A 24,357-nucleotide genomic window follows, 5' to 3' on the forward strand; every position below is an offset into this window, starting at 1 on the left:
CGGAAAGGTCAAGGGAATGACCACTGCATATTCCCTGAGCAATATGGTCTTAGTTGCTAATGCTCCTAAAAACTAAATAACAAACAGTACAGTAACAGATTCCACACATTTCTTTTTTGTCATATAATTTAGACTTTTGTGGGCCGTAGAGACCCTGGTTAATTTATCCAGACCTCAGACTAACATATAGGTTAGTGCAAAAGCATCATTTTTACGTAGCCATTTACCAAAGTAGTTAAATTAATTAATTAAATTGGCATCGTTTTGGTTATATCTTATTGTGAATGCCTTCACAACGAGTTGCCATGGAATTGTACTACCTCGAATAAGTAACACTTCACCAGTGGAGAAGACTGTTGCTTATTCTCAGCGGATACCACCACCCAGACAGCACCTTTTCAAAGCTTGTTGGCTTCTCCTCAGTGGGTGGGCAGGTACCCTGGTGTTGCAATAGTGACTCATATTGTGAAGTTATATTTCATAACTGGGTTGTCACTATTGCAACACCCGGGTACCTGCCCACTCACCCACTGAGGCGAAGCCAACAAGCTTTGAAAAGGTGCTGTCTGGGTGGTGGTATCCACTGAGAATAAGTAACAGTAGTCTTCTCCACTGGTGAAGTGTTACTTATTCGAGGTAGTACAATGGCAACTTGTTGTGAAGGCTTTCACAATATGATATATAACCAAAACGATGCCAATTTAATTAATTAATTTAACTACTTTGGTAAATGGCTACGTAAAAATGATGCTTTTGCACTAACCTATATGTTAGTCAATCTACCTCATAGCATGAGGCCTATGCCCTTAAATATTTTATAGTCCAGACCTCAGATAATTGAGAGTCTAATGTATTTTGAATATAGCTTCATAGGAAAAGCAAACAAAGCTAGCTTGAAGCTTTTCTTGAAAACTGTATGGAATTATGATTTCTTACACCTTTTGACATCTTTCATGTTGTGCAAATCAGCACACAAATGGATTTTCAGCTCTTATTCTTAGTGTGTCTACTTGCCCACTGATGAGGAGGTGACAGTCTTTGAAATAGTTCATGTGGATGGTGGCAACTGAGAATAAACGGCAGTATACTTCTCCTTTTGGAGACAATTCTACTTATTCAGCGTGCACAGGTAAGGGAACCCTTTGTGGTGGTATTCACAAAACAATATGTAATATAATTATGCATTAATGCAAGCTTTTTTACCTTTATTATGTAGCTATATTTAAAATGACCCTTTAGCACTAAAAGCATATTAGTTATACAAACTCAAAATTATTTTTACTGTTAGGTTAGTGAAAAACAAATTATTTTAATTTCACAATGTAATTACACTTTTGATGTAGTGCCTTGGGGATCAGAATGCAGCATTAGTTGGACAGTCATGCTTTTCTAGAGGACAAGCTAAGAATACGTAAGTATAAAGAAAAGTTGATAAGGATTATAGAGTGGAACCCATTCACAAGATATTTGGGATATTATTCTGCTTAAGAAGTTCAAATTATTTTTTCCTGACAAGTATCCTTTAAGCTTAATGTATTATTCTGCATTTAAAACATTTCCTTATAAAAGAATTTCCAAACAAAAAAGTTAATTTTGGTCATTATATAACTGTCATTTTATTTGCATTATATGTTTTGATGCCATTACAGAAAAACCACTGTGACAAGGCCATCAACCAGAGGCACCTTGATGAGATCCAGCATTTAATGCTCCTTCAAAGGACCAGAGCATGTAGGACTATGTTGACTGCCATGCTCCAAGTCATCTCTGTTCAATTGCTTCTTGACCTTCTTATTGTCTTCTATGATCTGTCTCACACAATCAAGCTGAACAGGGAGACAGAATTTCTCAATATCTGCATTTTCTCTTTCAAGAAAGGTGTTGTTTCTAGGTACTTCATTTATACATTGAGTTACTTTGACAAATAACAATCCACCTAGTTTACTCCAAACTTACAAACCACATGACTGCTCACTGGCTGTGGGCCCATAAAGAAGCTTTTGGACCCAGGTCTCTCTCTCTCTCATGACACTATTGCTGCTGTTGAGGAGAACAAGAGGACTGGAATCAGATCATGCATGAATGTAACATTTAGTTGGACCCAAGAAACCAACTGCTGATCACACTCAATCTATCGTCCCTAAGACCTGAACATGTCTTTAGCAGAACAAAAATGTCTTCCAGTCATTTTCCACTTTTACACATGTTGTGTTCAACAGACAACGTCACCAACTTTCTCTGACTGCTTCAGCACCACCTTCCCCAGTCACTATTGACAAGGCTCAGACCTCTACCTCCTCTCCAGCTCAATATGGCTTTTCTCTTCTTACAGCTCAATAAACCAATTCTACAACCTAAAGATAGGTTCATCTCCTTACTGGAACCTGCAATTTACGTTCACCATCTCTAAGACACTCTTCTATGCTGACGTCTGTATTCATCTTGTTGTGGGATCCTTATCTCTGTGACTTCTTGCTGACCCAGACTACCTTGAGTCTGGGTGGTATCTTGATTCCAGGTATTCTCCCTCTTCCTCCTGAAGTCTACATCAACTTACTCACACCAAGTGATCACTGAATTATGACTACCCCATCTGTAATGGATTATCCTGCATAGCTTGCAGTATATAAAACCAAACAGCTTTCCATGCTAGAGCAGTGGTAATTTGCATCTGGTCATTCAAGTGAAAGTGATAAAGTAGCCTTTAATATCTTTACTTATGGGACATAGTAAAGATATTACACAGTTTTTGCTGGATCCCTGGCCATTCAGGCATTCCGGGAAATGAAAGTGCCGACTTTGCCGCTAAACATCCTCAACCCGCTCTCTCACAACATCCTCAGGTTCCTTTCTCTGATTTTAAGGCTGTCATACGCAAAGCTTGCTACAATAAATGGTCACAGACCTGGAAAAGTGACCCTAACAATAAACTCTACCAGATAAAAGAAGATCCAAAGCTGTGGCTGTCTGGCTTCCGAAGAAACAGACGAGAGGAAGTGGTACTGGCAAGACTCAGAATTGGACACACTCACCATACTCATCTCTTTCTATTATTGGGTGAAAGCCCACCACAGTGCCCATCCTGTCAGACGCAACTTACAGTCCGTCATTTCCTGGTTGATTGTCCCTTACATTCAACCATCCGGTCAAACAATTTTCAGTCTCTCTCTCTCTAAATTGAATATATTACCTGATTTATCTCGCATCTTAGGAAATGAAGCAAATATTGAAGAACTTTTATTATATCTAAAACATATTGGTTTGTACGGAAGCATATAATGTAATTTCTCTAACAATATACTTTTTGTCAATTAATGATGAAGAGACACAATTTGGCCTTAGTAGCCCTTGTGTCGTTAAACCGAACAACAACAACAAAAGATAATATTACAGAGTTTCAAAAGGATTCGTGCATCGGGTGCTTCCACGTTGGAAGTGGCATGTCTTGTCAGTTGATCATAGCCCACTGTGGTTAAGGTGTACAAAGAATGGTGTCAAATAGGTCAAACCACCTCCCACTGACAGAACTGTAAAGGATTACACAAGGTGGATATTCAGGGTGAGTGAAGGGTATCTCATTGTATGGGCTCAACAGCAGGTCACTGTGCGACAGTTGACATCACTATACAATATGGGGAATGCAAGAACAGTATTCTAATTGATGATGCACCACATATCAGACATATAGGTTTCTATAGTAGATGACCCAAGAGACACCCTCTCCTCACTGCAGATCATCATCAGTGGTGAATGCTGTGGTGTCAACAACATGCTGGTTGGACACTGAAGGACTGGAAATGAGCGTGCTGGTCAAATGAGTCCAAATACCTGGTGCAACACATCGACAAATGCCTTCATGTGTGGGGAAAGCAAAGGGGGGCACATTTTTCTGGCAAGTACTAGAATCCCTGGTGCATTTCACTGGTGAGGTCTGGCGGCAGCTCTTAGGAGACCATGTGTACACTGCCATGTTGCATTTTTTCAGGCAGAAACAGGATCTTCCAGGATGATAAGGCACCAAGTCATTAGTCCCGCACTGTGCACAAGTGATTTGAGGAACACATCGTGTTCCTCAAATCACTTGTGCACAGTGATAGTGAACACATCGCCCGTCTTAATTGGCCTCCAAATTTGCCTGACCCCAATCCAATTGAACACCTAAAGATGTTTTGGAATGCGAAGTGAAGCCTATTGGCATACAATTGTCATCTGTTCAAACACTGGAAAGCCTTGCAGGCAACATGGCTGTTGATTCCTATGGACATCTTCAGATGTCTATAGGTCAGTGTCCAGGTGAATAGCGGCTGTTATTCTTGCAAACAGTAGCTCAACACAATATTAGGTAGGCGGTCATAATTCAGTGATCACTCAGTGTATTCCAAATTCCTTATCAGTGTATATACCTGTCCCTGATGCCACTGCAGTGCCATATGAAACCTAGATCCTGTCGAACTTGAACTTTTTTTGATGTGTGATTCTTTCCCTGTGATACAATTTTGTCCTGGCTTACCCTTGGATCTGAGTAGGATCTCTACTACAGGTATCTCACCTCTTGCTGTCTGGAATTCCACACTAGGCCACAGTGGACCCAATGTACAATTTTCAGCTTCTCAGTTGTTTATCCTTCTGCTGACTTCTCCAGGTAGGTAGGATTCAGTGCAGGCAATGGTAGTTACTTTCCACTTCATCATGAGATCTGCTTGTCAGGAGGCTTTCGATGATACTGAAGATCCCTGTTGCATAGTAGGATGGCTTCACCTTTTTTCCCTAGGTGAATTACCACTCCTATTGCTGACTCCCAGTGCCTTCTGGGAGTGGGATATCTGCTGATAGCAAGATCTTCCTTAGTGTGGAATTTACCTCTGTGTGGTTTCTGAGTGTCCTGCATTTGACTGCACACTTATGTTCTTTCTCTGTACACTTATGTTCTTTCTCTGTACCTTACCCTTGCTCACTTGTGAGCATCCTTCTCTCCTGTAGGGGACTCTTTCTTCTTTAGGTTTCCTTGCTTCTTTTCATCTGTGGAGGAGGTCTTCTCTAATATTCCCCTTTTTGTCATCTCCTGTTATGCAACTCTTAAATTTTACCCAAATTCCTTTACCCTCTTGCAACCTTATCTCTCATGCTGGCCATAGTGTTGGTGGCCATAAGAGTGTTATCTATCAAGGGTTGCTATCTTATACATCGTGGATGGATGGTGAGAGGTCCCTTCCTGGTGATCACGTCTTCCAGAAACTAAGTGATTGGTTGAACAACAAAACAAGGTCTTGAATGGTTTGAGTAGGCTCAACGCTGATGGGATACTTCTGCTTGCTCAGATTCAAATTGAGGAAAGACAGTTGTAGAATAGATGTGCGGAAGTTTGCCTTTAGCCAGTGGGTAGTTGATTGCTGGAACAGACTTCCATCTGTTGTTGTGAAAGTTGATAGCTTAAATAAATTTAAGGCTGAACTGGACAAACATTTGGAATGACCAGATGGGTGAAATGGGAAGAGGTTTTTTTTTTTTTTTTTTTGGCTATGCCAATGATGCTAATGATAACAATGCACTACTCACATAACTCACACAGACTGGTTTTGTAAAGTTGTGCAGCATCAGAGAATACTTAATATAGATTTGTTGGAACCACAGGAACTATTTGACAAATACACAGTGTCTGCTATGTCCACCCGTCCCCTCCTCCTCTGGATCCCAATACAATATCTTTCTCTCCAATACAGTATGTGGTATTGCATACTTCTTTTCTCTCAGGATGTGTCCAGTATGTGCCAATTTTCTCTTCTGTATTGTCTTTATTAGGTATTTGTTTGTCATATGTAGAAGTCTTTCATTATTTCCCTGTGATACAATTTTGTCCTGGCTTACCCTTGGATCTGAGTAGGATCTCTACTACAGGTATCTCACCTCTTGCTGCCTGGAATTCCACACCAGGCCACAGTGGACCCAATGTACAATTTTCAGCTTCTCAGTTGCTTATCCTTCTGCTGACTTCTCCAGGTGGGATTCAGTGCAGGCAATGGTAGTTACTTACCACTTCATCATGAGATCTGCTTGTCAGGAGGCTGTCTGTCCCTTTAGGCATTACATCTCAAATGCCTCCACTGTTTTTGCTTTTTAATTGTTCAGGTTCTCCTCCATATAGCAGTATAGGCCAAACATAGCATTCCAATGTCATGATTATTAATTCCAACTTCAGCTTGCCCCTACCCAGGATTTTTTCATATGATTGAATTTGTGTTTTGCATGTCCTATGTGTAATGTGATTTCTTTAGTTTGATTGCTATCTGGGTAGAATGACTTTCCTAGGTAGCATATGTTGTTAAATGTATTTTATATTTTCATTTTTGCAGAGGATGGAGAATGATATTTTATATTTTAAAAGTAAATATAGATTTTATTGTTCGTAAATAAAAACAGCAAAATAGAAAATATGAAAAATGCCAAAGAGGAAGGTGCTCTAAAAGGCTGATGCCCTTAGCGCCCATTTAGCTCAGTGGTTAAGGTGGCACTGCTTTCGCCCAATTAAATATTGATTCCACTACACAGCTAGAAATATAGATAAAAAGTTTTTTAGGTCCCTTCTTGTCCAACTTAACTTATTGGCAATTAATCCCCCCCACACACACCCACACACTCTTAATGCCACTTGAAAAACCATTCTTTGTTACTACTCTGGAGTAGTTCACAGTATTTTCCAAGGTAATTTTTTGGTTGTTTCTCTTTTGAAAATTTAAGACCTCTGTATTGGATAGTGTTCTAAAAAGTTGGCAATATCATGTATTTGATTTCAGGATAAGCATAAAACCCTTGAACTCTTCCTTATCTTTGAAATTATGAAGTATGTTTTCCAGCATCATAAAAGTAGGTTTTTATAGGATTTTCTTTTCTGAATTATAGGATTAGCAGGAAAGTCTTAGAATATTATGAGAGCAACTTTTTAAGTTTCTTCAAACTTTTCTGTGGAATTTCTTCCATAGATGAGAAATATAAGCAAAGATATTACTGGTACAGTACTAATGGAATCTATATTGGTGTTTATTAAACAGAGGGACTGTTTCAAAATAGTGCAAGAAGTAGCAGGCAATGGATTTTACTATAATTTTTGAAAAGGTTAAGATAAGTGCAGTAAGTCTAATTGGACTGCTGGAAGGATTTGTTACCAATCTTAGAAACTGGCTGAATGTGATTTCCATGCAGAAGGAATACCACTTGTGAAATAAGAAAGTACACATTGGTAAAGATTTTTCTAATCTCTTCTTGTCCAAAATCTAAGGGAAGCTTTGGGTGAGATGGGTAGTAAGAGATATACCAAGATCATCAATGCAAGAGTTAGAGGAAAAGTAAGGTGCTAATAAAGTCACCCTTTTATTTAGATGAAGATGCAATGAAATCATCATGGGTCAAGATGTAATAGAAGTAGGAGGTAGATACAGAAAGTTGTGGTTAATGGGTTTAGTAAGTGTAGTCAATACTTAGGCGGTTCCAGGCCATCTTTTCCATTAGGCAGTTTAAGTACTGTGCTTAGGGCCTACAAAAAATAGGGACCCAAAAAAGATATAATTCAACTAAATAGGATTTAATTATTTTATTCCAACAATAAAATTCTACAAACTGATTTATAAACACAGATTTGGAATGAGCCGCAGCTTCTATTAGAATGAGCCGCATCCTGGAAAATAAGATGCAGGATATTTTAGAGACTGCTGGGAATCAATGGGGTACAAATAAACACATAGGTTGTGTTAGGGTAGCTAAGAAAAAGAACAGGTGCATGTATACTTGCGTGTACACCAATGCTAGGAGTTTAAATAAATTTGATGAATTTGAGGTATTGCTCAAAACATCAAAGGCAGATATTGTGGGGATTTCAGAGACGTGGTGTCACACAGATATAAGGAATGCAGAACTGGAATTTGGGGAATACAATGTTTACAGAAAGGATAGACAGGGTAGGAAGGGAGGAGGGGGTTATGCTATTAGTTAAGAAATACATAAAATCCAAGGAAGTGAAGCCAGTCGACATTGCTGGACAGTGCAGTGTCGAGTCAGTTTGGTGTGACATAAGCATTGGGAGATCAAAATTGAGAGTAGGAGTGTGCTATAGGCCTAATGACTCTGATGAGTATAATAAGAAACTGTATGGGGAAATAGAATGGGCCAGTAAATCAGAGAGTCTTATAATGGGGGATTTTAATTTCCCGGATATTGACTGGAATTTGGGGGCTGGTCACTCACACACTAGTAAGGCTTTTGTGGATTTATTGGATGATTGTTTTCTACATCAGCATGTTCGGGAGGCAACTAGAGGGAGTAATACTCTTGATTTGATTATCAGTAGTGATTCTTCATGCATTAAGTATCTGCAGGTAAATGAACCACTAGGTGGCAGTGATCACATTGTGCTGAAGTGGGATTTACTCAAAGAGGTAACTACCATTAGGGATAAAGGGAAGGGTTATTGCTTTCGTAAAGGCGACTATGATGGACTGAGACAGTATTTAAATTCTATTCAGTAGGACCAACTGATAATGTTACCAACAGCAAATTCAAATTGGGAAGCATTCAAAGAACTTATCTTGGAAGCTACTAGGCTTTATATACCAACTAAGAAATATTGTTCAAGGTTTAGGCCTAAGTGGATGTCAGATGAACTAATGAGACATATGGCAGAGAAGAAAAATGCATGGGATACATACAAATTAACACGTGACACAGAAGCCTATGATAGATACAAGTTGATCTGTAACCAAGTTACAAAGGAGGTTAGGCAGGCGAAGGCAGATTACGAGAAATCTTTGGCAAGGGACGCAAAGAAAAACAGCAAAGAGTTCTTTACTTATGTAAACTCTAGAAGGAAGGGGATGAATCAGATTGGTCCACTTGATATCGATGGGTCAACTGTTGATGATCCTGCTCAGGTAGCTAACAAACAATGAATATTTTGCATCGACATTCACACATGAGGAGTTATTCAGCGAGGGGAATGCCAGAGGTGTATTCAACTCTGGCAGTAAGCTAGAGAATCTTGTAATAACTAGAGTAAAGTGGAGGAGAAATTGTTGAAGATAAATACAAGAAAGGCACCTGGGGTGGATGGGATCTATCCAGTTATATTAAAGGAGGCAGCAAAGGAAGTAAGCAAACCTTTAGGCATAATTATGAGAGCTTCCTTGGACTCAGGGGAAGTAACCATGGATTGGAGATGTGCAAATGTGACCCCAATTCACAAAGGAGGATCAAAGGCTGACACAAGTAATTATAGACCTGTTAGTTTAACTTCTGTTCCTGGAAAATTAATGGAGGCACTGGTTAAAGAAGCACTGCAGGATTATCTAGACAAGACTTCAGTTATAGCTCGAACACAGCATGGTTTTGTTAAGGGGAAGTCTTGCCTGACCAATTTGATTGGATACTATGATGCAGTCACAAAAGAACTGGATGCAGTGAATAACTTTGATATTATATACTTGGATCTTAGAAAGGCTTTTGATACTGTTGCACATGGAAGACTGCTGCACAAATTGGAGCAGTGTGGCATTGGAGGCAAATTGCTGCTATGGATAAAGGGATGGTTGAGGGAGAGAAGACAGAGAGTGGTAATCAATGGACACTGCTCATCGTGGACTAATGTTATTAGTGGACTCCCTCAGGGTTCAGTATTGGGTCCATTATTGTTTTCTGTATTTATAAATGATATTGATGATGGTATATCAAGCTTAATGTCCAAGTTTGCAGACAATATGAAGGTTGGCAGGATTGTCAAGGACACTACTGACACTATGCTACTGCAACAGGATCTGGAAAGGTTGAGCAGTTGGGCTGAGAGGTGGCAAATGAAGTTTAACATTGACAAATGTAAAGTACTACATATGGGAAACAGCAACCCCAGAGCAACGTATCAACTCTGTGGTACTACACTGACAGTGGTAGAGAATGAAAGGGACCTGGGGGTGGTTGTGCAGGCAGATATGAAGTTTTCTGAGCAGTGCAGATGGGCTGCCAGAGTAGCTCATGGTGTATTGTCGATGATATATAGGAATTTTTCTAGCAGGGATAAGGAGGTGATTATTCTCTTGTATAAGGCAATGGTCAGGCCACACCTAGAGTACTGTATACAGGTCTGGAGGCCTAATTTCAAGAAGAATGTAGAGATGCTGGAATGAGTACAGAGAAGGGCAACAAGATTAGTGAATGGAACAAAGGGGTGCTCTTACGAAGAAAGGCTTAAGTTTTGCAAATTACAGTGTCTGGGAGCTAGGCACCAGCAAGGTGATCTGATAGAGGTGTATAAAGCCTTGAATGGTTTGAGCATGCTCAATGCTGATGGGATTCTTCCTCTAGCTCAGAATAATCACCTGAGAGGGTATAAATTCAAATTGAGGAAAGACAGATGTAGGATAGACGTGCGGAAATTAGCCTTTAGCCAGCGGGTGGTTGGTTGGTGGAATAGAATTCCATCCCTTGTCGTGGAAGTTGATAGCCTAAATAAGTTTAAGGCTCAGCTGGACAGGTATTTCGAATGAACAGAGGGGTGAAGTGGAAGTGGTTATTTTTTTATTTATTTTTATTTTTTATTTTTATTTTTTTTTTTTTTTGGCTGATGCTGCATAAGCTTGCTTTCTTGCATCAAATGCCTCTACTAATTCTAATGCTAATTTCTAAGATAAATCTGTCTTCAGCTATTGTTATATCATTTACTGTTAGCAAAAGGATTACTGTCATCAAAGTTCATGTTTCGAGTAAGTTAGTGTTAGAATAACTGTGGTGAAATAACTTCTAAATCAAATAAAAATTCAGGGCTAAAAGCCTCGGGCGACAGACAATTTATTAGACATACAAGTTAGTGCAATTTTCAGAATCTTCTCTTCATAAACTTGTCTTACTTGTGCAATTTGTGTGTCCTGTGTGCGTCATTATTAATTGTTTATCTTTTTTACTGTTTTAAATTTTACAATCCAAAAAAAAAAAAAAAGAAAGAAAATGTCAGTTAACAGAAATATCAATCAAACAAACTTCATATCTTGTCAAGGTAAAGTGCTATATTTACTGTAATATTTATTTATTTATTAGAAATTTAAGCTGTTTAAACCTGTGTTAGCAATTTTATTGGGTTTCTAACTTTTTTTCCATGTTTTACTTACCAGACTGAACATTTTTTTTTTTTTTTTTTGAGTGCTCTGTCCCATCCCTATTTTTCCCATAAGCCCCATTGTTTTTAATGTGCAAAATACGATAATGCGGAAAGTTTTAGGAACACATGTACCGTGTTATAGCAGAACTGACTGTACTTCTACTCTTTCTAAAATAATGGATAAATCAATTATTGCCAACTCTTAAGCTATATAGAAACCTTCCATCTGATCAATGATTGCCTCAATAAAGCAGTGCAAGAATTGCTTTCAACTCTACCTGCTGCTAGTGTTCATCTATTGGTCACCGTATTCCCATAAGATAGCAGTTTTCTGACCCACTTAACATCTGCTTCAATAGCACAGCTGAATTGATTGACAAAGGTCTCATCATGTACTCCCTCCTATTATGTCTGGCAGAATTATTGCAGAATTGTACTGCATTTTGTTTAAATTTTATAATGTAGTAGTTTTAATTTTGTCTTGGTTTTTAATTTTATGTTGCATATTAGCATTTCCAGTTGGCCTGTTCATTTTCTCTGGTCAACATGGAAATTCACATTTCATCTTTCAGTTTATTTGAATTGTGTTCCTGGTTATTGGATTAACCATATTTAAGATGTGTTTTCTGATGAATCTGTCTTTGTAACTTGCATAGGAGCAAGTTATATCCACGGTCATTTTGCCAATTTAGCATGCCATGACAGCAATGTGCTCTTAGGAATTTTCATGCAGTAAATGGTCAGCACTTTTTTGGTGAAGTTGTCATTATAGTTCCTTTAAACTTTCTTTTGTGTTATTTTTTTTCCTTAATGCATATCAGTTTTTGGTATAGTGTGGATTGTGTATTCTAGTATTAGGTAGTCTGATTTTTTTTTTTTTTTTTGTGCTAAACAAATATTACTGAAATATTACAAAAGTAGCAGTAAGTGCCTTTTCAGTAATATTTGTTGCAATTTGAAATGGTTCTTTTACCAGGTACAGTAGTGTTTAATTTTGTAAATCATTATTTGATTTTGCAATTTTAATTTATATTTTTAGTGAACTTTTCTGGAATCTACAACAATGTTTTCATTCAAGAACACAGACAAATTTAGTTTATTTCTTTGTTGCTGTGCATTTCTGACACTGTAATGAGAAAGACATCTGAACGAACCACCATAGTTTAATGTGTCATTGAAATTAATTATATAGCAATAGCTTAATTTTGTCAGTACTCACCTCATTATCTATATATTTTACTTTGAAGTTCATTGGAAAGATCAAAGCATGAATAAGAACAAATTAAAAATAAAATTTAACCACATTTAATTTAAAATTGAGCCCGGAAGGAGAAGTGCACTTCTTCCTCTGGGCTCAATCTTAAATTACTAATGTGGTTAAATTTTATTTTTAATTTTAACTTTAATTTGTTCTTATTCACGAAGTTCATCTTTTCAATGAACTTCAAAATATAATATATGGATAATGAGGTGAGTACTGATAAAATTAAACTATCTCTATATAATTAATTTCAGTAAATTCAGACAGTACTTTAAGTCTTACTGTAATCTTTCATTGTTTAATGTGTCACACATTTGTTATCCTTCTTATTGACTACCAAAGAAAACTGCTAGTCAAATATGAGCTATCTTTATGAACAAAATTAAAATAAACTTGCATAATTCAATTAAAAAAAAAATGAAGTTTAGGAAGTGGTAGTAATGGAGGCATGTGAGCAAGAAAGCAAGCATATGAGCTTATGTAGCATCAGCCAAAAAAAAACAGTTTCACACATCCATTCCCTCTAAAAGTTTGTCCAGTTCCTCCTTAAATTTATTTAAGCTATCAACTTCCACAACGACAGATGGAAGTTTCCTCCAGCAAATAACTATCCACTAGCTAAAGGCAAATTTCTGCACATCTATTCTACAACTGTCTTACCTCAATTTGATTTTATGCCCCCTCAGGTTTGTAATCTGAGCAAGCAGAAATATCCCATCAGAATTCAGCATGCTCAACACATTCAAGACTTTATTATTGTTATTATTATTAGCTACATGGTGCAAGGATGCCTGAAGCTTATGCTGCACCAGCCAAAAAAAAAAAAAAAAAAATCCTTGCAGGTGCCTAGTCTCCGGCCATTGAAATTTGCAAAACTTAGGCCTTTCTTGTTCCCCTCACCAATCTTGTTGCCCTTCTCTATACATGCTCAAGCAACTCTACATCCTTCCTAAAATGAGGCCTCATGACCTGTATGCAGTACTCAAGACGTGGCCTGACCATTGCCTTAAACAAAGGGATAATCACCTCCTTTTTTCCTACTAGCAAATTTCCTGTATATCATTGACAATATCTTATGACCTGCTCTGGTGGCCTGTCTGCATTGCTCAGAAAACTTCATATCTGACTGCACAATTTCTTCCAGATCGTTTTCATTTTCTACCGCACTAAGTGTAGTAGCACACGGTTGGTACATTTCTCTACGGTTACATATGCAGTACCTTGCAATTGTCAATGTTAAACTTCAGTTGCCACTTCTCAGCCCATCTGCCCAAATTTTCTGGAGCCTCTTACAGCAGCACACTGCCATTACTGTCATTAACAACCCTGCCAACCTTTGTATCATCCCAAACTTCAACATTAAGCCTGATATACTTTCACCAATATCATTGATAAATATACAAAACAACAGTGGCTCCAACACTGAACCCTTGGGGACTCCACTAATAACATTAGACCAAGAAGAGCAGTGTCCATTGATTACCACTCTCTGTCTTCTTCCACTCAACCACCCTTTTATCCATTGTAGCAGCTTACCCTTAATACCATACTGCTCCAATTTATACAGTAGTCTTCCATGCACAACAGTGTCAAAAGCTTTCCTGAAATCCAAGTTTATGTTATCAAAATTATTTTTTGCATTCAGTGCCTTTGAAACCACATCATAGTATACAATAAAATTTGTCAGACAAGACTTTCCCTTAACAAACCCATGATGTGTCTGAATTATTATTGCAGTCTTGTCTAGATGATCCTGCAATGCATCTTTAACCAGTGACTCCATTATTTTCTCTGAAACAGAAGTTAAACTAACTGGTCTGTAATTGTTCATGTCATCCTTAGATACCCCCTTTGTGAATTGGGGACATTTGCATATCTCCAGTCCATAGGGATTTCCTCTGAGTCCAAGGATGCTCTCATAATTATGGCTAAGGGTTTGCTTATTGCCTTTGCCACCTCCTTTAATATAACTGGATAGATCCAGGTGCCTTTCTTATGTTTAATCTCAACAATTTCTCCACCACTTTGCTCTCAGTTATTACAAAATCATTAAGCACTCTGCTACCGTTTGATAAACTTCTTACATTTTACTCCCTTAATAACTCTTCGTGTGTGAATGTAGATGCAAAATACTCATTCAGTTTATCAGCTGCATGAGAAGGATCATGAATAGTCGAACCATCTATATTAAGTGGACCAATGTGATTCATCCCCTTCCTTCTAGAGTTTATATAAGTAAAGAAGTCCTTGCTATTTTTCTTAGCATCCTTTGCCAAATAGTTCTCGGCTACCTTTGCTTGCTTAACCTTTGTGGCTTGATTACAACTAGCTTATATCTGCCATAGGCTTCTGTGTCACCTGATAATTTATATGCATCTCATGCATTTTTTTTCTCTGCCACAAGTTTCATTTGTTCATCTGACATTAATTTAGGACTAAACCTTGAACAATATTTCTTAATCGGTATGAAAAGCCTAGTATCTTCCACAATTAATTCATTGAATGCTTCCCACTTAGAATTTGCTGTTGGTGACATCATCAGTTGGTCCTACTGTACAGAATTTAAAAACTGTCTGAGACCACGGTAGTCACCATTATGGAAGAAAAAACCCTTCCCTTTACCCTCCATGTAATTATATCTGTAAGTAAATCCCACATCAGTACACTGTGATTTCTGCTTCCGAGTGGTTCCTTTATCTGCAAATTCTTTATAAATGAATAATCACTACTGATAACCAGATCAAGAGTATTATCCTCTCTGGTTCCCTCTTGAACATGCTGCTGCTGCAGAAAACAATCATCCAATAAAGCCACAAAAGTCTTGCTAGTGTGCGAATGACCAATCCACAAGTTCCAGGCTATATCTGGAAAGTTAAAACTCCCATTATAATACAATCTGATTTACTGGTCCATTTTATTTCTCTGTGCAATTGTTTGTCATACTCATTAGAGTCATTAGGCCTATAACACACTCCTACTCTAATTTTTGCTTTCCTAGTGCTTATGTCACACTAAACAGACTCAACATTGCCCTGTCCATGTACAACTGGATTCACTTCCTTAGATTTTGTTTTTTCTTGATTAACAGCATAATCCTTCCTCCCTTCCTATCCTGTCTATCCTTTCTGTACATAGTCATCATCATCAGCCATTTTCACTCCATTGCAGGATGAAGGCCTCTCTAGCAACTTTCCAATTCCTTCTGTTTTGTGCAATGGACATCCATTTACTACTCATGAACTCGTTAATTTCATATATCCATCTCCGTCGTTGTCTTCCAGGTTTTCTTCTAGCTCCTTCTGAATACCATTCTGTTATTTTCTTAGTCCATCTTTCTTCTAGCTCAAGAACAAATAATTATATTAATCATGACCCCAATCACAACTTAGAAAATGATCATCCAAAGAGACAGAAGACTAATCAGATGGAGCAACCCTGCCCATCCTTTTTTAATTTTCCACTCCCTTACTAGTCAGCCAATGAGCAAACTGTCTCCCTTTGTAATACAAAAACATGAAGGTATTGCAGGATCTAAGACTGTCAAGAGATTGAAATCAGGAGACCTGCTAGTGGAAACTACGAACCACAGGCATTCAGAGAAACTCACAGTTACAAACTTTGCGGGCATTCCGGTAAAAATATCTCCTCACGCAACCCTAAATTCATCTAAGGGTGTCATATCCAGTTGGGACCTGTTAAATGTCACAGAAGAAGAAATTACCCAAGAGCTGCAGGGACAAAATGTAATTCAAGCCAAACGTATAATGACTATAAAAGATAATCAATTTATTCCATCCAGAAACATTATTCTCACGTTCAATACACCCAACTTACCCTCCTCTGTAAAAGCAGGTTATTTACTTTGCCGTATCCGCCCGTACATTCCCAATCCTTTAAGATGTTTTAAATATCAAAAGTATGGCCACTCACAAACTGTATGCAGAGGAGTTCCTGTCTGCCCCAACTGTGGTTCCTCGGATCACATACAAAGTGACTGTACGACTACAAAAATGACCTGCCCAAATTGCAAAGGTGATCATCCTGCCTATTCCAGAACTTGTGAAAAATGGAAAACTAAGAAACAAATAGTAAAATACAAAGTTGAGAACAAAGTCAGTTACCCAGAAGCGAGAAGACTAGTGGCACCTACTATGAATAAAAATATTTCCTATGCTAATGCAGTTAAAAAATACCAAACAGTCTCTACTCGAACTAATGTCACAGTTCCTACTAATAATTCAATTTCAGATTGGGCTAGAACTGTCCTCTCTGAGGAAAAACCAAATGTACGTAAAGAACAACCCAAACTCTCAGACCAAGCAAATAATACTCTTCTTACAATACCAGCGGAATCTCCTCCTCCAGTGAGAGCTACCACACCATGTATTACAAATTCAAATATAGTGAAAAATGTTTGAGACACAACCATGGACACCGATGGCACATCTATACAGGAAGATCCTCTTTTAGAAATCCATACCGAAGAAGAAGAAATGGACACTGGTCGGCCAGTCTTCCAAAAAAAAAAAAAAGACAAACAGAAATTGGAACGTCATAAACCAGTCACTTTCAAAAAGCAGTCAGAATCAGCTCCATCAACTAAACACAAATAATGCCTTGTATTTTACAATGGAACTGCAGAGGCTTTCATTGCAATACAGACGACATCCAAGATCTAATTAATCGATTTTCTCCAGTTGCCCTTTGTCTTCAGGAAACTTACTTAACTTTGCAAATTTCTCCTTCAATAAAGAACTATTGCCTTTATCGAATGGATCGTAATACAACAAATGCTGCCCATGGTGGTGGTGGTGGTGTAGCAATCCTGATAAAATCAAAGATTCCAACTAAACATATTCCACTTCAAACTGAAATAGAAGCTGTTGCTGTGCGTATAACGCTCCATATTGAAATAACATTAACATCAATCTACTTTCAGCGAAACCATACCTACTGTTTAAAAGATCTTGAAGATCTCCTTATGCAGATACCTTCACCTCTCTGTATGTTAGGGGACTTCAACGGGCACCACCCCTTATGGGGCGATCCTAAATTAGATAGACGAGGTTGACTCATTGAGAGCCTAATAGAGGCAATAAATCTCACTATACTCAATACTTGCACACACACACTGACGTTCAGCTCCCAAATGGACATACCTCAGCCATAGATCTCTCCATTTGTTCTCCATTACTGGTCCCGACCATAGAGTGGTTTGTTTTAAATGATATAATGGGTAGTGATCACTTCCTAATCATATGCAAACTATTAATAGCACAGGCTCCTCCAGCTCAACCCTGCAGAAAATGGAAATTTGCCCGAGCAAACTGGGCAAAATTCCGGTCGTCAATATCATTTGATGAGGAAAAAATCCATCTCCAGTCTATCGATGATGTGACAGAATACATCACGTCACATCTCCTAAATGTGGCTCAAGAAACAATACCACTATCAAATCCCTCGGTTCATAAGTATTATAATTATTGGTGGAATGAGCAATGCACAAAAGCCAAAAAAGCAAAAAATAAAGCCTGGAATTTGTTTCGGCAATATCCAACAACACCCAATCTAATAAATTATAAGAAGTCAAAAGCAAAAGCATGTTTCATACAAAGGCAAGCCAAGAAAGAATCCTGAATCCATTTTGCATCAAGCATTAACAAAAACACTGACACCAAAATAATATGGAAAAAAATTAGGCAGCTTTCTGGTAAGTTTCCTACCGTACCTTCACCAATTCTGTCCTATAATGGGCAAGATCTAGGTCCTTTAGATATCGCAAATGCTTTGGGAAACACATTTGCTGAAATCTCAGCGGCAGCAGCTTATACTCCACCTTTCCAGAGAATTAAAAACACTGCAGAACAGCACTCTATTAATTTCCAAACTGCCCTCCTTCTGCCATATAACAAACCCCTACAATATTCCAAACTCTTGCATGCTATCGGAACAGCCTACAATGGTGCTGCCGGACCTGATGGAATCTATTACGTCATGCTACAACATCTTGATGACAAAGCTTTGTGTCTCCTTCTGCTCTTTTACAATCGTATTTTTCTAAAAAAATGTCTGTTCAACTTCTTGGCATCATTCTACTGTTTTGGCATTCCTAAAACCGGAAAAGATCCAGCTATAGACCAATATCTCTCTCAAGCTGCCTCAGCAAAATTCTAAAAAAAAATGGTCCACTGTAGAGTCGTCTGGATCATTGAGTCAGAACAGTTAATGAGCAATAGTCAGTATGGTTTTCGTCAAAACAGGTCATGCCTGGACCTTATAGTTAAGGCTGAATTTGCCATTCGTAATGCCTTTATTAAGCATGAACATCTAGTAATGGTTTCCATAGATATAGAGAAGGCTTTTGATACCACCTGGTGGCATGGCATACTAAGAGACCTTTGCTCTCTTGGTCTGCGGGGCAACCTTCCTATCTTTATAAAGCATTTTCTACACACTAGATCGTTTCAAGTATGATACCAACATGCCCTCTCTGCAACTTTCATTCAGGAAGAAGGTGTTCCACAGGGATTAGTACTGAGTGCCACTCTTTTCACCCTAAGAATAAATTCTATCACTAAACAACTTCCAAATACTGTAGAAACTTACCTTTATGCAGATGATCCTTCCATCTCCTATCATTCCCAAAATATGAGATCTATTGAATGACAGCTTCAGATATCATTAAATGAAATACAGCAATGGGCCAGCCGTAACAGCTATAGGCTTTCGCAGCAGAAAACAGTTGCTATCCATTTTTGTAGACAATGCAAATTTCATCTCGATCCTGAACTTCACATCTCTAATATTTCCATCCCAGTCACTAGTAACATTAGATTTCTAGGTTTAATCATGGACAACAAATTAAATTTCTTAGAGCACATTAAAAAAAGTACGTACTGCCTGCTTAAAAAAGATAAACATACTGAGAGCTTTATCTGCACAAACGTGGGGTGCAGATTGTACCTCCCTTCTTCGATTATACAGGGCATTAATCAGATCCCGTCTTGATTATGGAGCTCCCATTTATGACTCTGCCAGAAAGAGCACATTATGCTGGCTTGATCCAGTTCAACCCAGTGCACTGAGGATTGCACTTGGGGCATTCAGAACATTGCCAGCACATAGCCTTTATATTGATGCTCACGAGCCGCCACTATATCGGGCGCCTCCGTAGCCAGGTGGGAAGGAGCAAAAGTGTGTAGCACACGCTTCTTGATTAGACCGGGGTTCGAGCCCGTCACCACCAAATATGGAGGATGTGGGAAGGTCAGGGTTTGACCACCGCATATCCTCGGAGCGATATGGCCTTAGTTGCTAATGCTCCTAAAAACCAAATAACAACAGCTGCCACTATCTTTACGAAGGAAATTGCTATTGCTGAAGTATTCTGTCAAGATACAAAGTTGTACCTCGCATCCCATTCAGCCATATCTTTTCAATCCACCATTAGAAATTCTGTACAGAAATAAACCTAGCATAGTAAAACCAGCGGTCATCGCCTTCTTGAACTACTGCAGGTTTGGAATATATCCATCCATTCCGTACAATGTGCCACTTGTACTTGACCACCATGGGTTCAACCTCCTATACCGACCTGTGACACTTATCTCTGTCAGTGGGGAAAGAATATTTTGCAATCATCAAATATCAGACAAGTTCATGCTGTTCACATTCAAAAATATATTGATTTTTTACCAATATACACAGATGGCTCAAAATCCAATTCAAAAGTTGGAGCAGCTGCAGTGTTTCCGAATACAATTGTATCAGCAGCCCTTCCTCCTGAATTCAGTATCTTTTCCGCTGAATTATTCACAATTAAACTAACTTTAAAAAATCTCTCTCCTGACTGCTCTTTAAAATCAGTAATTTACACGGCTTCCTTCAGCTCAGTCAAGACTTTGTGTAGTTCCTCAGATAAATTTCACCCTGTTATAAATGAAATTTGAAAATTATTACTAAAGATTAAAGAACGCCATCAACTGGTCACCTTCTGCTGGATACCAGCACATTCTGGTATTTTAAGCAATGAACAGGCTGATAAAGCTGCAAAAAACACAACCAGCTTAGATTTAACCAATATCCCTGTTCCAGCCTCAGACTATGCACTAATGATTCATGCTGCATGCCTATCAGAATGGACAGCACTATGGCATTCCCAAACAAATAATAAACTCTTTCAGATTAAACAGGTTCCAAAAATCTGGCTCTCCAGTGTCCAGACATCAAGACAAGAAGAAGTAATTCTTTCAAGAGTAGGAATAGGTCATACTTACCCGACCCACCTTCATTTACTCACAGGAGATGATCCACCACAGTGTCGACATTGCTATATAAATATTACTGTTAAACACATTCTCATTGACTGCCCCTATTATAAACAAGACAGAATTTCAACTCTGCAATCACTGGTTATCCTTCAACAACCAATAACCCTAGAGAATTTGATTGGTGACAAGGCCAATATATCTGAATTTTTCTGTTTTCTGAAGCAAACTAGAATTTTTATTCTTTTCTGATTAAGGACATTTCAGACAGTACGATTCTTTCTCTTTTCCTTTAATATAAACGAATAGGCGCATTATAGCCAAAGTAACTTATGCACCATGAAACCCCCACAACAACAACAACAAACAAACCAAAATTTATTCTTCTCTTGACTTCCAGCCATTTATCATTATTACAGCTAATGACTTGTCCCAGATAAGTATATGAATCCACCTTTTCAATTACTGCTCCTTCAAAGATTATAACCCTTTCTGTGGCATACATGTTCATCATTACTTTTGTTTTAGCCATATTCATCTTTAGTCTGAAATTCTTACCAACTCTGCATAACTGATTAAGATTTTCCTATAATTCTTTGGGATCATGGCTTATGATCACAATGTCATCTGCAAATCGTGAATGGTTTAGGTACTCTCCATTCACATTGACTCCTTTATGCAACCAGTCTAATCTTCTGAATGCTTCCTCAAGGGCAGCAGTAAACAACTTCGGAGATATTGTGTCTCCTTGTCAAATTCCTTTCTCAATTTTAAATTTTCTACTGTCTTTGTCTAGTCTAATGAAGTATATAGCAGTTTCATATATTTTCTTCAAAATTATAACATATCGGGTTTCTGTGCCTTGTCTTTCTAGTTTTATATTCATTTACTTTTTCCATTAACTGTGATATTATGTGAAGGTGATCCATAGTTGAGAATTCTGCCCTAAAGCCAGTCTGCTCTTTCGGTTGATTCTTGTCAAGTTTTTCTTTCTAATCTGTTAGCGATAATCCTTGTGAACAACTTTTAGATGTGGGACAACAAACTGATTGATCTATAATTTCCAATTTCTGATTTGTCTCCTTTCTTATGCACTAATATTATGATTGCCTTATTCTACTCCCCAGGGGTTACACTTTTCCTAATGTATTTTACAAAAAGTTGTGCCAGTTTCTGTGTCATGTCTCTTCCTCCCAATTTTAACAACTCTCCAGTAATCCAGTAACTTATCTTCCCTCTGGGTGGAGCAATATGGCCTTAGTTGCTAATGCTCCTAAAAAAAAAAAAAAAAAAAAAATTCATGCTGACTAGGCATCTTGAAGAGAACCACTCTACACGTTCACTGCCACCTAAGTGATGTAGCAGGGCTTACCATCAAGAAGGTGTGTATGAGTGGATTTTAGGGAGACAGCCCAACCGGACTTCTACTAAATCTTCTGAAATAGAAAGATATTGGATCCATCAGTGTTTAAGGCTGTGTGTCTGATAACACACAGAATGCCTGTTCCCCTCTAAGCCCCTGTACACACTGTACTCCCCAAATTCCAATTCTGCACTGCTTATATCTGTGGGACACCATATATCTGATATCCCTACAATATATGCTTTTAATGTCTTGACCAGCACTTCAAATCCTTTAAAATTTATTTACCATACTTCTACATTAATGTACATGCAAGTATACATGCACCTATTCTTATTCTTAGTTACCCTAACACATGCATCTATTCTTATTCTTAGTTACCCTAACACATGCATCTATTCTTATTCTTAGTTACCCTAACGCAGCCCATGTATTTATTTGTTTCATGATGACTTCCGCCAGTCCCTGAATTCCCCCAGCACTCTGCTGTCCAGGCCGCTGCTCGTTCTGATAGAAGCAGTGCAAGAATCACTTTCACCTCTGCTGCAGCTACTATTAACCTTTTAGTCTGTGAATCCCCCCCAAGCTAGTTTTCCAACCCACCTAACACTGCCTCCTTTCCATCAGCAAACACTCTTGCATCCTTCTATTTATGTGTATCCCATCCATGTAGAAACAGTCTCTCCTGTTAACAAGCACTGAGAAAAATTCTATCCCATGAGTTTTGCACAGTCCCTCCAGGACCGAATTGATCGACAAGGTTCTCATCATATACTCCCTTCTATTGCGTCTGGGCAGAATTGCAGAAACCTTCAAATTTAACCCTAACTCATGACTTTTTTTTAGCAGTGACTTGTACTTGCTAAGTAGATCTGTAGATCTCCTACTCTTAATGTCATTAGTGTCAATGTGTACAACAATATCACCCTTTGTGCCCTTAAAAGATGATATCTCATCTCTTTAAATTATTCATCTTTGAATAAATAATTTCATTGGATTTCTACAATAGAAATATACAAGATTGAAAGATCATAACATTAAAAAGACATCAAACTTTTATAATAAATAGGCTGAATTTGCTCATGAGTACATTCAACATGTGTTTTATTTTATATTCGTATTGCTTCTAGAATTTGGATCATCCATCTAGGATGTGGCAGCTTCATATGTTATCAAATATTTGGGAAGGTCTGCATTTGATTATCATTGTGTACTGATAATTCCATAATGTACTTTCTCACTTTGGGTTCTAGTTACTTGGTCTCATGGGATAGTCCCTGCCGAGCTTTATTGTGGATTTTTCATTTTGAAAAGCATGCAGATTAGCCTGTGAATGTGTGTCATTTACAGACAATATAAGTAACTTTGGCCTGGCTGGTCAGCTGGAGATTTAAATGACTCATAGTAGGTTAATCCTATATAGATAGAACATAAGGGTTAAAAATAATGAAGGTGGTTTTATTTCTTATCTTTATATTATTTTTGTTTTTATATAGAAAGTTTTAACTTTTTTTTTTTGCTACTTTTGTAAGGTCTTTTAATTTATTTTCAGATATGGCACGGGATGTTTTCTTTTATATAATACTGGAAAATTGGTATGTTTTTAATTCCGATCTTGAGAAATTAGTTGACATGTTTATTAAGATTCTTAACAATCTCTTCTTCAGGAGCTTTTATATCCTTTCCCATAATATTGTTAGCATGTATACTTTTGGCTAGAAGTAAGTAGCATTACAATACCATACCATTATATGCCATTTTGCCTTTATCATAATATTTTTGATTATATTCTTATAAACAAATAGTTTTAAAAGTAAAAGTTAAAAAGTGTATTTGATATCCATTTATTTACATTAAATTTATACTTTGTGAAGCTTTATAAACTTATGTTTATAACACAGCCAAGGCTTTAATAGATGGGCAGGAGAGTGAAACTCTTCAGGGTTTGGGTGGACTTGTTGAAATATGTTACTCATAGAAAGGGTGCATAAAATTCATGTCTCATTATGGCAGATATGATACGTATTACTACAATGTTGTATAATTATCTTATACAGGTGTCTTTTGCTAATGTAAGCTAAGGAAGAGCATCCAATTGATGTTGGTGGACAATTCAATGTTGAGTCTGTTTGGCATGACATGAGCACTGGAAAGGAAAAATGAGAGTAGGTGTGTGTTATAGGCCTAATGAATCTGATGAATATAATGAGAAATTGTGCAGAGAAATAAGAGTGGGCCAGTAAATCAGAATGTCTTATAATGGGGGATTTTAACTTTCCTTTCCAGATATTGACTGGAACTTGTGGGTTGGTCACTTGCACGATAGCAAGACTTT

At 37.8% G+C, this 24,357-nt stretch overlaps 1 protein-coding gene across 2 annotated transcripts in view; it reads left to right on the top strand.

The window, feature by feature from the left end:
* Nucleotides 1-24,357, top strand: part of LOC150080626 (glycerol kinase-like) — a 420,206-nt gene that overhangs the window by 207,103 nt on the left and 188,746 nt on the right. For both annotated transcript variants that reach the window (XM_090381601.1, XM_090381600.1), the window contains exons 9-10: nucleotides 1,344-1,411; nucleotides 23,575-23,617. In XM_090381601.1, the coding sequence (XP_090237727.1) occupies nucleotides 1,344-1,411; nucleotides 23,575-23,617 (111 nt within the window). The remainder of the gene's footprint in view (nucleotides 1-1,343; nucleotides 1,412-23,574; nucleotides 23,618-24,357) is intronic.

This window comes from Mastigoproctus giganteus, chromosome 9 (assembly GCF_048544385.1).
Source record: "Mastigoproctus giganteus isolate SK-2022 chromosome 9, ASM4854438v1, whole genome shotgun sequence".
Classification (NCBI taxonomy): Eukaryota; Metazoa; Arthropoda; class Arachnida; order Uropygi; family Thelyphonidae; genus Mastigoproctus; species Mastigoproctus giganteus.